Source organism: Amborella trichopoda, chromosome 4 (genome assembly GCF_054954075.1).
Source record: "Amborella trichopoda isolate Santa Cruz 75 chromosome 4, AtrichopodaSantaCruz75HAP2 v2.0, whole genome shotgun sequence".
Taxonomy (NCBI): domain Eukaryota; kingdom Viridiplantae; phylum Streptophyta; class Magnoliopsida; order Amborellales; family Amborellaceae; genus Amborella; species Amborella trichopoda.
The window spans coordinates 56,611,956-56,628,378 of NC_142339.1; the positions used below are offsets into that span (position 1 = coordinate 56,611,956).

General features: G+C 34.7%; 1 protein-coding gene and 1 pseudogene across 2 annotated transcripts; one reads left to right on the forward strand and one right to left on the reverse strand.

Annotated features, from left to right (window-relative positions):
- The first annotated feature begins 661 nt into the window (after positions 1 to 661).
- LOC18422377 (18.1 kDa class I heat shock protein) lies at positions 662 to 2,027 on the forward strand. Its single transcript, XM_006827048.1, has 2 exons — positions 662 to 854; positions 1,675 to 2,027. The coding sequence occupies exons 1-2, from the start codon at positions 662 to 664 to the stop codon at positions 2,025 to 2,027; spliced, it is 546 nt and encodes a 181-aa protein (XP_006827111.1).
- Positions 2,028 to 7,484: 5,457 nt separating this feature from the next.
- On the reverse strand, positions 7,485 to 16,031 carry LOC105420322 (small ribosomal subunit protein uS2-like; annotated as a pseudogene). The gene is made up of 6 exons (XR_016054972.1): positions 15,992 to 16,031; positions 15,672 to 15,835; positions 13,108 to 13,370; positions 12,269 to 12,435; positions 9,410 to 9,624; positions 7,485 to 7,733 (listed from the first exon to the last, which is right to left on the reverse strand). The product of XR_016054972.1 is annotated as a small ribosomal subunit protein uS2-like (transcript).
- Between the last annotated feature and the right edge of the window lie 392 nt (positions 16,032 to 16,423).

Below are 16,423 nucleotides of genomic sequence, written 5' to 3' on the forward strand. Positions count from 1 at the left end.
TAAATATATTTAAGTAAAAATAAATTATAAATATATAAATTTTTTAAAAAAAATTGACTTCTTCCCTAAAAATGAGAAATGAGAAAGAAGAAAGACACCAATTTATATCATTTTTTCTTCATCTCTCTCTTAATCGATATCCTATCCAAATCTCTCTACCTTAAAAATACATCTCTCTCTCTCTCTCTACCCTAAAGATGACCTGCATAATTTCTCATGACGTCTATGAGAAGGGTATGTACCGATCCACGTCGGATACGTTTCGTTCTTGATAACCCACCCCTTAGATTCCAATGTTAGAACGGATTTTGAATCATTACACATAAATAACGGTCCGTTATAGGCCTAGAACCCTCGTCAACACCACGTTGAGGCAAAAACGGACGCGTAGCGGTTTGGGCATGTGCTCTGGCGGCACCTGCGATTCTGAATTGAACAACAAACTGCCACGTGGTTCGCTGATAACCACGTGGCTACTGATGTGATGACGAGGCAATCGGTGACGCAGAGGAGACCCCTATATAGAGAAGGGCAAGCAAATTTAAGGGCACAATTCAGAGGGAATGTAGGGTAGGGTAGGATCACAGAGAGATATTTAGGGCACATCTGAGAGGGGGTTTAAGGGCACGTTTAAGGGAGAGAGACTGGTTTGAGGAGAGTAATGGCTTCTCTAGGACCTTGGCGAGGGACCTTTGATCCCTTCCAACTCGATTTGTGGGACCCTTTTGAGATGTGGGAGCCAACACCCACAAGGAGCAAGCGTGGTTCCCCTGATGATGTGGCAGCCTACACCCATGTCTACGTGGACTGGCGCGAAACTGATACTGCTCACATCTTCAGGGTTGACCTTCCAGGTCAGCTGGATTACCGTACACCATCGTATATGATACACACACTGTCTCGTCTACAGCATCTTTTGGCCTCATGTTTGATCATTACCATAGTATGAAAATGGATAATTTGAAGGGAGATGGAGATGAAAATAAATTTACGCCTTATTCATGACCTTTGATTTAATTTGAAAATATTCAAAAAAAGCGCGTGATATTGGTGGAAATAAATTTTCAAAATTCATCTTTAAAATGTTAAAAATTCATTTCTTATGGCTATTTTACTCAATATTCCTCGCTAATAGGCGAGAAGGTATTGTCTTATGCTGTTCAAGTTCATAATTTTCGTGCTTTCTCTTGATGAATTTTTTCAGACTGGTTTTTTTTTTTTTTCCTTATATTTGCTTCTGCGTATTTCTCTATTTCTCTTTGGTACTTGGACTTGATAGAAATACGATTGGAAGGAATTAATTATTAACTTTGCCAAAAATATGAATGCTTACCCTTCATCTCTTTGACTCGGCCCTGCCTCGGTCAAGTAACTCGCCCGAGTCTGGAGTGGATTCGGCCTTTCAATACAAGTTTTTCAAAAAAATTTGTACAAAAATTAGTTATAAAATCGGTAAAATTTAAATTAACATAAATCATTGGAAGCTTAGAGTCCAAAAAAATAAAAAAAAATATGGAGTGAGTTATTTATATTTGAATTAGACCTAGAAATAATCTAGAAAAATGTAAAAGACGGTAATAGAAAAGGTTCCCAGAGTATCATAGGGCTCCTATAAATTGTATAAAAAAAAAAAAAATTCAAAGTGTTCTTTAAAAAAAAAAAAAAAACAACCAGGTGTAAAGAAAGAGAAGGTGAAGGTGAGCATACAAGGTAAAAAGGTGCTTCAAATCAGTGGAGAGTGGACAAAGGAGGAAGAAGCCGCAGGAGATACATGGCATCGTGCCGAGAGGAAGCGTGGTGCTTTCCGGAGGCGATTCCGACTGCCGAAAAATGCGGACGTCGAGCGGGTGACTTGTTCGATGGAGAATGGTGTCTTGACTGTGACAGTGCCCAAGAAGGAAGCTCCTCAGGCTGCTTCAAGGGCCATTGCTATAACATGGATACTGGTCATCAAATCCACATTGCTCTTTGTGAATAATAGTTACGCCGTACTGACTGGTTCAGCAAATCCCCACAGCTCTGTATAAATAATAGTGTCAATTATGTAGGTTTATTAGACTTGAGCAATAGGTTTTTAAGGTCTTACATGAATGCATGTGTTTAGTCTTGTGTATAAATACTCCAAAAAAGTGTGCACAAATTGTGTGGTGTTAAGGATATGGTATGTTGATATAATCGAGATGTACACAAGGGACCTCAAAAATGACATTTGTTGTAAGTTGTCCATTTGTTTTGTTTTTTTTTTTACCAGCCTGAGGTTTTAACTATATACAAGAATTGCTTTTTTGGATTTGGGGCATACATTGAGGCTAATTTACAATGAGGAAGCTAATGCAAAGTAAGTATCCTAATTTACAAGGAGGAAGCTAAATAAGCTTTTTTATGTTTTTTTTTTTTTTTTGAATTGGGTGGCATGTGATGAGATAAAATCATTTTTGCTACAAGGTGGTTACGATTAATCTTTTTTTTATGCGGATTCGGTGGTTTTATCAATTTCATTGACCAAACTCAAAATCGGTGGTTTTTTATATTTCATTGACCAAAGAAGTTCAGAAATTTTTTTGAACCGTGACGTCTTAACACCATATTTTTCTTATTTATAAGAAATAAGAAGGTTAAAAAGTGCGTCATTTCTATTGCAAAAAATTGGAACCTTGATAATTGGAAGTTACTAGGGTTCAAGTTTTTTTTTTAAATTAAAAAATGTTACAGAAGACAAATGTGGAAGGAAGATATGAGAATCAATTGCATAAATCTTGTGAAAAGATGTACCATTCATTTTCACCGTACGGTTTCCCATTAAAGGCAACCTCCAATGAATTTGCTTTTTTTGGTAACATGAATTCCTCATTAACACTTTCGCATCACGGATGCTCTTTTCCGTCTAATATCAACAAATCCATTGGCTAGACTAAATAGGTGCCAAAAATAAAATAAAAAATGCCGATTTTTTGATAGATAATTTCTCATCTACTACTAGCTAGAAATAATTATGACCTCTTTTTAATAGAGATAAATTGTTTCATATTATAATTTTCTTATACCAGTGATGAAACATCAGATGCCCTCAGTTACCACTTGCCATCAGAAATCACAAGAATTTAGTCTGATATCCAAATGTTGGAATACGTGAGCAAATTAATGTCCTCCTCCGGAAAACCATTCATCTCAAATACACGGAGCTCGCAATCAATCCTGTCAGATGCGAAATCAGGCGGCAAGGTTGATGCAAAGTTCCAAGAAAAATCAATGGACTCGAGTGCAGCCATTAACGCAACCTCTAGATTATGAGTGCAGCCATTAACACCAACTCTTGATTCAACCAGTGAATGTGACCTTGTGCAAAAAGGGTGAGGACCTGACTGTGTATGTTTTGTCAAAGGAAAAGGTTAGAAAGGGTATAGCATCTGATGCACACACGAACTAACATATCTTAATTACAAATAATGTGCTTCTGCTCTGACATTGCCAAGATAGGGACCATGTTATGTTTTTGTTGTTTTTTGTTTTTTGTTTTTTTTTTTTTTTCTGAAACTGCTAACATTTGCTACTCTTAGATAGGGGCTTATGAATACTTTTTTCAAAAACTTAATTTTTAATTAAAACAAATGCGAAAAAAGATATGTTTTTTTTAAACTCTTTTTTTCTTTCTTCACTTATATATAACTCAAATTTCTCACACTGGCTCATCTTTGTTTTTTCAAATGCCTCTTTCTTTTCGGTAATTTCTCATCTCCATGAAGTCTCATCTCCATGAAGGTTTTCTTTTTCTTTTTTTTTTTTTTTTTATTAAAAGTTTGGGATGATGGGTTTTAAAAAAGATATGTTTTTTAGATTTGTTTGATCTAAAAAAATAGGTTTAAATTAATTTAAAAGATTAAAAAAATATATATTATAATTTTTATGTCTCAAGATATCATTTAAAACTTTAGGTCTATTATGAAATGAAATTTAAAAATATTGACATTTAAAAAAATTGAAATTTAAAAATAAGGAGTATGGAGATATTTTTTTAAGTTTTATTTTTTTAACGTTTAAGGTTTTAAAACCTATTTAGAGGCATAGGAATTTGAGATATCTTCTGACTCTTTAGATTAATTTTATCTATTTTAACTATGTTTTTAGTTATGTTTTTAGTTCAAACCATGTTTAAAAAATGGATCGGTGCATCGGGATCGGGCATCTCGAAAATCGATTTGGATCGGTGAATTGACGATTTGGATCGAGAATCAATCGGATTAAGCTGTAAAAAAATCTAAAAAATTTATTAAAATTTATTATAAATGTTGTTTTTTAGGAATCTAATAAGAAATAGGGGTATTACATTATTAATTTTTTTTCATCGATTTATAAATATTGAGATTTTTTTTTTTTGTGTGAACTCATGTTGACTATTAAATTTACATCAAACAAAAAAAAATCATAGGATTATCATCGATTAAGTATATAATCATATATGGACTACAATAAAAAGTTGACTAAATCGATGAAAAATTGGCTACGCGAATTGACAAAAAACCCTTATCCGTTAAAAAAATTTAAATTATTACGACTTAACTAACTATAATACTATATACTGAAATTAAAATTGTTGGTTTATATTTTATAATTATTTTATTATATTAATAATAATAAATTTAAAATATTTTATAATATTATCTAATTTAAAATGTATCATGGATAACTATAATAAAAATAGTATATTACATGATTTATAATATAAAAATTAATAAATAAAATAAAATATTTAGTTGTTAAAGTAGAAATTATTAGAATGTTTCTTAATTTTAAAATAATTTATTTTTCAAAATTTTAATTTTTTAAGTTTTTAAAATAAAATTAATGGATGAGATTGTTGTTGATAGAGAGATTTCAAATGGCTTCATTTTATGAATCTTATCTTTAAATTAATATTATTAAATTTATGTTAAGGATCATCATGTTATAAAAATTAAAATGTAATTAGACCATTTATTTCTAGGTTTTATTAAGAAATATTTTTTATTTTATTGACAAGAAATACTTATTGTGCTATCTTTTATTTTTTTTTACAAGAAAAATATGATATTTGTTGATTATCTTTTATTTTTTTTGACAAAAAAAGAAGATGTATTATATTTTTTTTTTCTTATTGTATTATCATTTTTTTTTTTTACAAGAAATATAATAAAATGATGTTGCCAAAGTATCTTTTGTTTTTTTATACATTTTGTTTTATTTTTTAGCAATAAATATTTGTTATATTGACTCGTATTTTTTTACACGAAAAATAAAAAAAAATTGCTTTATTTATCTTAAAAAAATTATTATTTTTTATCTTTTATTTTTCTAGAACTTTTTGTGTCGCTCTCTTTTCTTTTCTATTTTTATTTTTTCTATTTTTCTAGAATATTTTTTTCTTTCTATTTTTTATATTTTTACTTTTCTAGAAAACTCTCTTTTCTTTTTTATTTTTATTTTTTCTATTTTTCTAGAATTTTTTTTCCCTTCTATTTTTTATATTTCTATTGTTTTAGAAAAATTTTGGCGCGCCTTAAAGGTTCGAACTCTAAACGTCCATCAAAGAATCAGAAGTGTCAAACAACACCGCAATGTCGCTTGATGTGATTTTAGTGGCTTCTATAACAATATATATTCAATTACTTTGTTTTATTGATTTTTTGTGAGAATCTTCCCGTATCAAAAGAAGAATATTTGTTTTTTATAAATTCTTGTGTAATAGATGCCCCTGTACGCATGTAAAAAAACGTGGGCAGATATATAGGTGAGTTACCAAATCTAGGGATGCTAAACAAATTTTAGGTACCCAAGTTCTTCTCTAAATCCGTGCGTACGGAGATCGATTTCCGTGCTGACTCGTTCGAATCGGATTGCAACTTTATATTCTCTTCTCTTTCACCCAAACTCTCTCTCTCTCTCGACTGTTCCTCTCTCACTCAAACCCGGTTGAGACTTGATACTCTCCTCGTTCACCCAAACTCAACGAATCGGTTGCGACTTGATATTCTCATTCTCTTTCACCCGAACTCTCTCTCACTCCTGTTCCTCTCTCACCCAAACGCGGTTGCGACTTGACATTCTCTTCTCTTTCACCCAAACTCTCTCTCTCTCACCCAAACCCTCTCTCTCTCACCCAAACCCCTTGAGTTTGGCACCTTCAAAGCTTACCACCACCTTGAGTTTGGCACCTTCAAAGCTTACCAACTCCTTTTCTCTTTCTACAACACTACCATGATTATACTCAAATCTCATTCCCTTTCTCTCCTTTTCTCTTTCTACAACACTACCATGATTATACTCAAATCTCATTCCCTTTCTCTCCTTTTCTCTTTCTACAACACTACCATGATTATACTCAAATCTCATTCCCTTTCTCTCTACAAGATACAAGACAATGAAACCTTCCCCTGCTTACCACCTCCTTTTCTCTTTCTACAACACTACCATGATTATATTCAATCTCATTCCCTTCCTCTCTACAAGATACAAGAAAATGAAACCTTCCCCTGCTGTTGAGCTTTCATTGCACCTGATGCCGAAAAAGAGGTTGTTTTGGAAGATATATCCAAAGGACAAATCATTGGCTGCGGTATATATCATAACTAATCAAGAGGGAGACTGGTGAGGATGCATCAAGGTCCCATTGAGAGAAATGAAAATGAACCTGCTGGATCGCCAGATTTGACAGGTTCTACTGAAATAAAATTAGACTCCACTACATTAGCTTCTGAGTATGATGCTATCAGTCATGGGCGAGTGCTTGATGGTCCTCAACCCAATGATACCGGCCTTTTCAGTGAAGAATAACAAGTGGAAAATCATGTCTTGAAGCCCTCTATTTAAGGCATCCCATTTGACATATATACATAACAAGTTACCCACTGGTTCGAGCTCTCTATTTCATTTCCCATCATTTAGAGACATAAATTAATGGTAATAATCAGTGTCAGGGGAATAACTATGTGGATAAGCTTGCTCTCTAATGGAGCTCTGTGGTTTGGGGTAAGAGTGAGAGATTGGAAAACATGGGGAGAGAGAGAGAGAGAGGTTGAAAGAGAGAGAGAGCATGTGGGGAAAATACAGAGAGAGAAAGAGAAGGGGTTAGGGGAGTCACGGAGAAGAGAGAGAATGAGAGAAGTCTGGGGAACATAGAGATAAATTAGAGTTTGGAAAAGTCAAATTAATCTCAGATTTGTTTGGGCTAAAAATAAAAGTTTAAAGTGGATAAAGTTATTATATGGAGTTAGAAAATATACTATCTACAATTTTATGTTTCAAGATAAGTTTTGAAACCTTCGATCTACTAAGAATGAAACCTAAAAATAAGAGGTATGAAAATATTTTCCCAAACAATTAATCAAACATTTTTCATTTAAGTAGATATGCTAGTTTTCACAAACTCAACAGAACAATCCAATATCTACTTGTTTTCACAACCTCAACAGAACAATCCAAGATGAACCTTTCAAAAAGAAACAAAAAAGTGGAGGAAAAGGAACCGAGCTCATCATATATAGAAAGATTTTACATCTCCCCTACAAAATCATTTCAAAAATGTAGCACACAATACGTGCTCATTGATGGAAAAGACCATATTTCCTATCATAAATTTAAACTCACTTAACTAAGCTCCTAAGCGACAGGGTCCCCCCAACCCGAAGATCCACTCCAATAACAGGTATTGGTGGGGGTTGGGGGTGCAGGAGCAGAATCCCATCCATCAGCCACAACACCTGCAACAATTTGAAGGGGAAAAAAATAAGGAATTCGGTTCTTGCATATATATATATATCATACGGTTCGCACAAAGTTGAGCTAAAGCTAATTCCAAAGTTGAGCTAAAGCTAATTCTTTAAAGGGTGCGGTTTTTGTGAGGTTGCAACTTTAAACAATCCAATTAAAGCACACCTCCAAATTGTATCATAAAATGTAATTTTGGTGTCAAACATTCTTAGGATTACCTGAAAATTTATTTTTATATCTAATTATAAAATTTTAAACTCCAAAAATGTTCAAAATCAAGTAGATCTATAATCATATGAAAATCTTGAAAATAGACGGTCTAAGATAATGTGTTGCAAGATGCACTATTTCTGGAATTCAAAAATCTATTTTTTTTTATAGGGCAAGCTTTCTATGCTTCCCCTACAGCATAAAACTTATATGCTTCCCCTTATCCAACCCTCCATTTTGAATGGAGGGCTAAGATTTCCCCCAATCACAATGTCACGTCTCTATACCATTTTATTTTTAATTTTTTTTTCTATAAACTATTTTGTCACCAAATTTTGGACGTCCAATCCTCTATTAAACTCGCACTAGCAAAAAATATAAAAATAAAATATTTCCAATAAAATAAAATGACCAAAATACCCCTGAAAGTTTCAAGGGGTATTTTGGTCATTATATTTTATCAAAAAATTATTTTTAATATTTTTTATAGGTGCACCCCAATGAGAAAATGGCACATACCAAATTTCATATTCATACAATTTGTATAAAAAAAACTAAAAATAAAATACTTTGAGACGTCGGATCTAAAATCAAACGGTGAGTGGCTCTCTTGATCAAAATTAGACGGCTGGATGGTAGGGGGAGGATAGTTCTTCTATGCTGTAGGGGAAGTATAGAAACCTTTTATATGCGTATATCTAGATGTTGAGATGATGATCAATTAGAGGGTTTTTCAACATTAAAACAATATTTTCCGATAGATTTTTTAGGTGCATCTTTAATTCTACATTTTAAAGTCGCAACCTTATATAAACTTTTTCCTTCTTTAAAAGCAATACCTCCAACAAAAACCAAAATTTTGAACAGATTCAAGCATTGATTTTCCAGGATTCATTAAAAGATAAAGGAACCTAAGGTTAGTCAAACCTAATTCTTAAACGACAACAACCCAGCAAGGTGCACAAATATAAGCATTACTTTACATAGTTTTATTAATGCATGCAGAATCAGAGAGATGAAAAGGAGGTCAGCTAGACCCTTACTTTTTCTTTTTTCTGATCATTAATTATTTTCCTGCTTGATAACTAGAGCCTTTTCTTGCAAACACCAACACTTCCCAACAATTCAAACAAAAAAAAAGATCACCGATACAAGGCCATTCGGCTCCCACAAGTGGGATCCTCGAGTTGATGGATATTCTGGTTCCTGACAGTCATAAGAAAGAGGAGATTTGAAAGGGAAAAAGATAACTCAAATTTATTCTTATGGCTAAAACAAACAAATACCCAAGATTTTTTATAGCTCTTTTTTTTTTACCGATTGGATAAAGCTTTTATTTGGTAAGTTATTTGAAAGCTTCAGTTATTTGAAAGCTTCAGAACACATGATCAATTTGCATGAAAATGGTTCATAAGCAACCACAAGAAATATGGAACCATAAGGGATATAGGGTTACCAGTAGGAGTGCCCCACTCTCGGCAGGAATAGTAGGAACAGAAGGTGCAGTGACCACTTCTACACCCCACTGAGCATCGCTGATTTGGGCGGTGGGCCATTGCTCCCCAGCTAACTCTCCGGTATAAGCAGGGGCCCATAGTCAAGGGCATGAGCAACCTCCTCTTCTTCCTGTTCTTTTGCTTCCTCAGGTTCTCTATAACAGAAGAGATCAACCTGTATATACACAAAGCAGTATTATAAAAGATGAGCACCCATCTAACCCCTCATGTTCCCATCTCCAATGTCTCAAACTTAAGCACCACTTATAATTATGTTCTCAAAAAAATATTGCCCTCCCTCCAAAATAGCGTCTCATTTATCAGGAATTATTTGGAGAGGTGATTTCTATGGGTTAGTGAAAGTCTGGTTTTGCTAAAGAAATATCCAGAAACATATAAGGGCACATATAAGTACATTCATAACAGTAATAGAAATACCAAAAAAAACACGTGTTAAGACAGAAATCCACTTATATCCTTAGGTGTTAATGCCGAAAACAATGGTATAAAAACAAGTTCCCTAAAAACTTTACTCACATTTACGTTCAAGGAAAAATCGATTTTCTCAAAAATTAGCTTTGTAAAATGAAGTAGAAAACTCAGAGTACTAAGGAAAGTATGTTCTTTAAAAATACCATGAATAACTGAAGAGATCAACCTGTATATACACAAAGCAGTATTATAAACGATGAGCACCCATCTAACCCCTCATGTTCCCATCTCCAATATCTCAAGCTTAAGCACCACTTATAATTATGTTCTCAAAAAAATATTGCCCTCCCTACAAAATAGGGTCTCATTTATCAGGAATTATTTGGAGAGGTGATTTCTATGGGTTAGTGAAAGTCTGGTTTTGCTAAAGAAATATCCAGAAACATATAAGGGCACATATAAGTACATTCATAACAGTAATAGAAATACCAAAAAAAACACGTGTTAAGACAGAAATTCACTTATATCCTTAGGTGTTAATGCCAAAAACAATGGTATAAAAACAAGTTCCCTAAAAACTTTACTCACATTTATGATCAAGGAAAAATCGATTTTCTCAAAAATTAGCTTTGTAAAATGAAGTAGAAAACTCAGAGTACTAAGGAAAGTATGTTCTGTAAAAATACCATGAATAATGACAACCACTGGATTTACAAAATAATGGGAATATTTGTAATATCCATCATCATCGTCATCAGAGCCTTTACCTATTTGAGGCCGGTTATATGAATCCTGGTCCGCCATTCTGCTCTATCAAGGGCCATACCCTCAATGAGGCCATAAATCCCCATATTTTTTATCACTAATTTCAACTATATCCTTTTGGGCCTACCTCTTACTCTTTTTTAACCTTCCACTTGAACCAACTCGCATCTCCTAACAGGTGCCGTACTAGACCTGCCCCTACCCTTTTCTAGCCTTCCTACTTCCTATCTTTCCTCATCAACCTCCACATAGATCCTTGTAGGTTAGACATTCTCCCATGTCACGAACAGCGCATCAGCTATTATGATTATGAATTAATATAGGGCATCATGAAAAACCCAGGTCGATAGAAAACTCTTACCCAAGGCTTTTTCCAATATGCCACCTCTTTATTGAAGATCAAGAAAATTGATGCCAAGGTCCTTTAATCCTAACAGGACACAATGACTTGCAGCCTCCTGTCAACCAAAGTTGCACTCTGACAACTAGCCAAAATTAAAAAGGCCGATTCACACATCCATCGACTCCTTCAGAAATAGACAACCTATGTTACATTATAACCAAGGTTGCCACTACCTTAGTTAGGAATTAATCACGGTCGCTAGCGAGGCGGAGATTAGAATTCTCATTTTATGAGAAAAACTTCCATACGGTACTCGCTTTTCTGATTTTCCTTTCCAAGCACACTTGCTGTCCAAACTGTAACTTCGTGTTACAGCCTTAACAGATGAGCAAAACTCAGAGTAAATCTGGGTTTGGCAACCTTTAAAATGCCAATCTTTAACCGACACCTTCATCTTATCACCAAACCCTCTTTCCTGAAAACAAACATCTGCACAGATGCAGTCAACCTTTACATTCCCCTTCTTCAAGACAGAACTGCTTGCTGATCCTCGAGTTAAGAGTCCTAGAACCCCATTCCTCCCATTCATTACTCACCTATTGCAGTAGTTGCTTCTTCTTGTTATAGTTAAGCATCACTTCTCAATCTTCCTTAACTATCTAGGTATTTGCCACTCTTGCAAGTAAATGAAGCCAACTGGAGAACTATTGCAAAGGAAAGCGACCAAAGAAAAAAATATGCTAGCTAGCTTAATTGATTAACAAGACAATAGATAAACAATACCATGCTAAGCCACCTGTATTGCAATACCATTTCAGATAGAATCATGTCTTCCACCTAAAAACTAACAAATCCATCTGTCCACCAGTCACTGTTGAATTTTCTCTCCTCTCCTTCATTAGAATACAGTTCCTTTCTTTGCTTCATAGTTCATCAGAATACATCACACTAATATGTTAGTATTAATCAAATAAAGCTGAAAATAATTTAAAAATTAACATTGAACATGACAGTATGAATGCAGATCTGGAAGGCTGCAAGGATACAGAATACTTCCATGCTTTTTTGGTTCAAGAAAGACTTGTTCTTTCAACCTCCAAAAATATCTTCAGAACTTAACCTAAAGTGCTGTGCATCACACTAATGTTTGAGTACTGGATTGGCTTAGATGGACAACATTGTTTTCTAGACATTTTTCAAAGGAGACAAAAAACAATAGTTATGCAGGATCTTAAATAATAACTGCCAGAAAGAACAAAGCTGTGTTTCCTGAACTTACCATGACTTCCCGCTTTTGCCCCTGGAAGAATGGTACCCCTCATCTGCAGAACCATTCTTGCCAACAACCAAAAGAGACAGCCGATGCTGTGCTTTCCCTTGTTATTTGCTGGAATGCCAATATCAACATAAACGCATTGATGAATCCGGGGCAGCCTCCTTGATAGGCTGTCAGATAATTCAACAGCAAACAATGAGGAGACAAATAGTACAGAGAAAAGCCTCATCATTGCAATCTTCATCTCTCTCCCCGCAAACCCCCTCTCTCTCAAGAATGGAACCCAAATATGTGTGTGTGAGCACGTGCAAACAATATTACATTTGCCACCCTCTTCATATTCCCTATGTTTGCTAGCTAAAATATACATGTTAGGGGTGTTGTTTTAAACCCAAATTTTTGCACACATATCTCAAAGAAAAAGAAGATCGTAGTTTTCCAAGACGAGAGAAAATAGGATAAAGGACAACCATCCATCTTGGTACACTGTCAGATCCAGGGTTAGATCTACTAAAACATCTCTTTTTTTCTTTTCTGAAATTGTTCATATGGCTTTTTTATGACCATCCCCAAAGTTTGAAGTCAAACAAGTCCCATAAGAATGGCCTTCTTGAGGGTAACATATGGATTTAGGGAGTCTGCAAGTTATGCATGTGTAATATCCCAACCAAGATTGGAACTCCATAATACAGAAAATAAATCCAATAGTCTCTCTATATGGGAAACCCACAAACCAAAAAGAGAGCAGTACTCTCTCTACATGGGAACCCCACTAACCAGAAACGAAACGATCCCACCCTTCCTCCCTGCTTCAAAAAAAGGACATAACAGAAAGGATTTACCTGGTGATCAGTCCTGGGATCTGTCAAGATAAGAAGGCGAGGCTCACTATATGAAGTCTGAAGCAGATTTGTGAAGGTTCCAGGAGTGTGTCTCCCTGCAATAGGATGAGCTCCAACATAGTGGGCAAACTTCAACACAGCTCTCTGTCCGTAGGGCCTCGCGCTCTGAACAATGATATCCTGAGGGTTTTCAATAGCGACTATGACTCTCGCAGCCATCTGGAGTTACTCCCATGTCTTACCGAGATTTATAATATAAATTCCTAATAAATAACAAACTAGTAAGATGCATAACATTGAAGCTACAAGAATTTTTGGGTAATAGGGTTTTCTTTCCATAAGGTCGCACACTCTGAACAATACTATCCAGAGGGCTTTCATTAGCAACTATGACTCTTGCAGCCATCTGGAATTTCTCCCATGACTTACCAAGATTTATAATATATTTTCGGATACATAACAATAGTAAGAGCAAATCATTGAAGCTACAACGTTTTGGAAGAAGGATTTTCCTTTCAAAGCATTTATAATCCATATTATGACTTCAGGATTTCAACTTCTCAAAAGTATTACTTTTATGAAAGGCCACTGAGGGGCCCTGAACCTCTAGCCATCCGAGGGCACTATTTCTACCGCAGTTTATTCCAGTTGACCACCTAGGGATCCTAAACAGTGCTTCCCAAGTCTAATGAAGTGTTTAATTTTTATTTTTTTCTAATATGAATTATCATGTTTTTCTGCATAACCTGACCAGCACATTCAGAAAAAATCCCTCAAAGTACTACATTATCCTTGTTCCACCCAACCCCAATAATCCGCATCCCCTAAAGAGTATCTACTAATATATCTATTGTCTTGTCCACATCCATGAAGCCCATTGATCAGATTTTTTTAACTTCTTTTTAGAGATTTCAATCAGATTTTTTATCAGCCCTGCATTTTTAACCTTCCCAGCCCCTGCCTCCAACACAAGCAACTTTCTCGCACCACATCTTATAAGATTTGCCAGTCAAATTACTTCATGACACAATATACATATGATATCCACAATGGAACTCCCAAACAATATAACTCAAATACACAAAACCAATTGCGGAACACCCATACAAAAACCTCTATAAAAATTGAACAAAGAGTTGTAAAATTGTGAAGTTAACAAGTTACATGAAATGATAGACCTGGTATGAAATTCAAATCCCTCCGTATGTTAATAATCTATAAAATGAATGCAATGTCCAATGCATGTGATGCAAACATAACAAGTAATTTCTGAACCAGGAAGATCTAATCTCAACTGACAAATCCTGATCCCAGTTGATAAATCAAATCAGAGGAATTCCTAGTGCAAGAATTTAGAAGAGTGAGTGAATGAGAGAGAGAGAGAGAGAGATCAATGCCCAAATCTGATAGGAGACATAAACCTAACCTGAAACCAAAAACCCATAATATGAACTGTGAAATTATCCAAAAAATAAATGCCAAACCAATCTCCTAAAAACTAAAACCAAAATGATGAGTTTTTAGGAACTTGATTATTGAAATAAGTGTCTTTTAGACTTCAAAAATCATGTTGCTAATGTTCTTAAATAAAACACCTCGAGCCATTCATCTCATCATTTAAGAACTCAATTTTTGAAATATTTCGCCCAAATCTGATAGGAGACATAAACCTAACCTGGAACCAAAAACCCATAATATGAACTGTGAAATTATCCAAAAAAAAAGAAAAAAAGAAATGCCAAACCAATCTCCTAAAAAATAAAACCAAAATGATGAGATTTTAGGAACTTAATTATTGAAATAGGCGTCTTTCGGACTTCAAAAATCATGTTGCTAATGTTCTTCAATAGAACACCTCAAGCCATTCATCTCATCATTTAAGAATTCGATTGTTTAAATATTGCCCTACCTCAACGCATGAATCACGGATATCAACAAAAACGTGTAGTTAAATCAAAAGTAGTTAAACAAAAATATAAAAGTCGCAGACTTTGGTATGTTAAACAAAAAACATGAGGATAAACAAAAGGAGGGTCTATAAGACAAACACTTCATTTTGCAATAAAATCTGGTCTTCTTTTTTTCCTGAATGGTAACACTAGCTGCACTGCAAACATGATATAAACCCAAAAGCCTTAATCTAAACTGAAAACCCTAAAGCAAATATATTTAACTCTATCAGCATGAAACTACGATCTAAATAGAACAAGATAGCATGAAACTACAAACTAAATAGAACAACATATTCAGCACATCCAAAAAAAACCAGATCATTCATAAAGTCTTTAAACTAGTGTAACCCAACAATGTGAAGAACTATTCCTAAATGGACCCAGAACTCACAAATAACTCACTAATTCTAACTGAGACACCACATAAGAAGACAGAAAACCCTAATTCAATACAAAATCCTAAAACCCTCGAATCCGGACGTAAACTCTCAATGGAAGTTAGAAATGCTACATATGAACAGTAAAACAATCTCTAAATGATAAAACAAAAACTACTGGGATAGAGAAAAGACGACAAAACAAAAACTACTATGCGATAGAGAAAAGACTTACCATCAGTTCTTCTCTTGAAGACATATCTTTCCATCTGAAAATCACAGTTCTTAGTACCTAAATGGACATCAGCGGCAAGCATCATTTGTATGTCCGCCTGTTTCTGAGAAAGCGCCGCCATGGTTAATCACTCTAAGCTCTGCAGAGAGAGCTGCAGACGGATCCTAGACAGCCATAGAGAGAGCGTTATAAAATTGGGAAAATTACAAAAAAAAAAAAAAAAAAAAAAAAAAAAAAAAAAAAAAAAAAAAGAAGAAGAAGGAAAGAAGGGAAGAAGAAGAAGAAAAGAAAAGCAGGCCAAGGCTACAGTTCTACTCAACTTACACCCAACGTCAGTTTTTTTCTCAAATTTTTCTCCAAAATCCACTATCTACAAATACCGTCAGCCAAATAAAAAATAAAAAAAATACCTAAACTACCCTCCTTTATCTTTATTTTACCCTCTCATCTCTCTCCTTTATACTGCCATATGATCTCTCTCCTTTCTACTGCCAAAATAGGGCTTCGACATTGCGTATTTGCTCCGTACAATATGAATGCAGGAGTAGAACGCTCTATAAAGGGCAGTACCGCAGTAAATGTTTGCTGTCTGTCAGTTGGATAGGGCGATCCGGTCCGGTGATCGATGTTATTCGATTCCAGGACAACGCCTTCCGCTATTTAGTTTTGTTAAAAAGGGCGATCCGGTCCGGTGATAGATGTTACTCGCACGCCCTCCGCTATTTAGTTTTGTAAAAAAGTCCGGCAATGCG

Excerpts from the sequence above, each read along its gene's own strand:
- LOC18422377 (XM_006827048.1), top strand. The coding sequence starts at position 662 with ATGGCTTCTCTAGGACCTTGGCGAGGGACCTTTGATCCCTTCCAACTC. Across the intron at positions 855-1,674 it reads CTTCAGGGTTGACCTTCCAG|GTGTAAAGAAAGAGAAGGTG; the intron begins GTCAGCTGGATT and ends AAAAACAACCAG.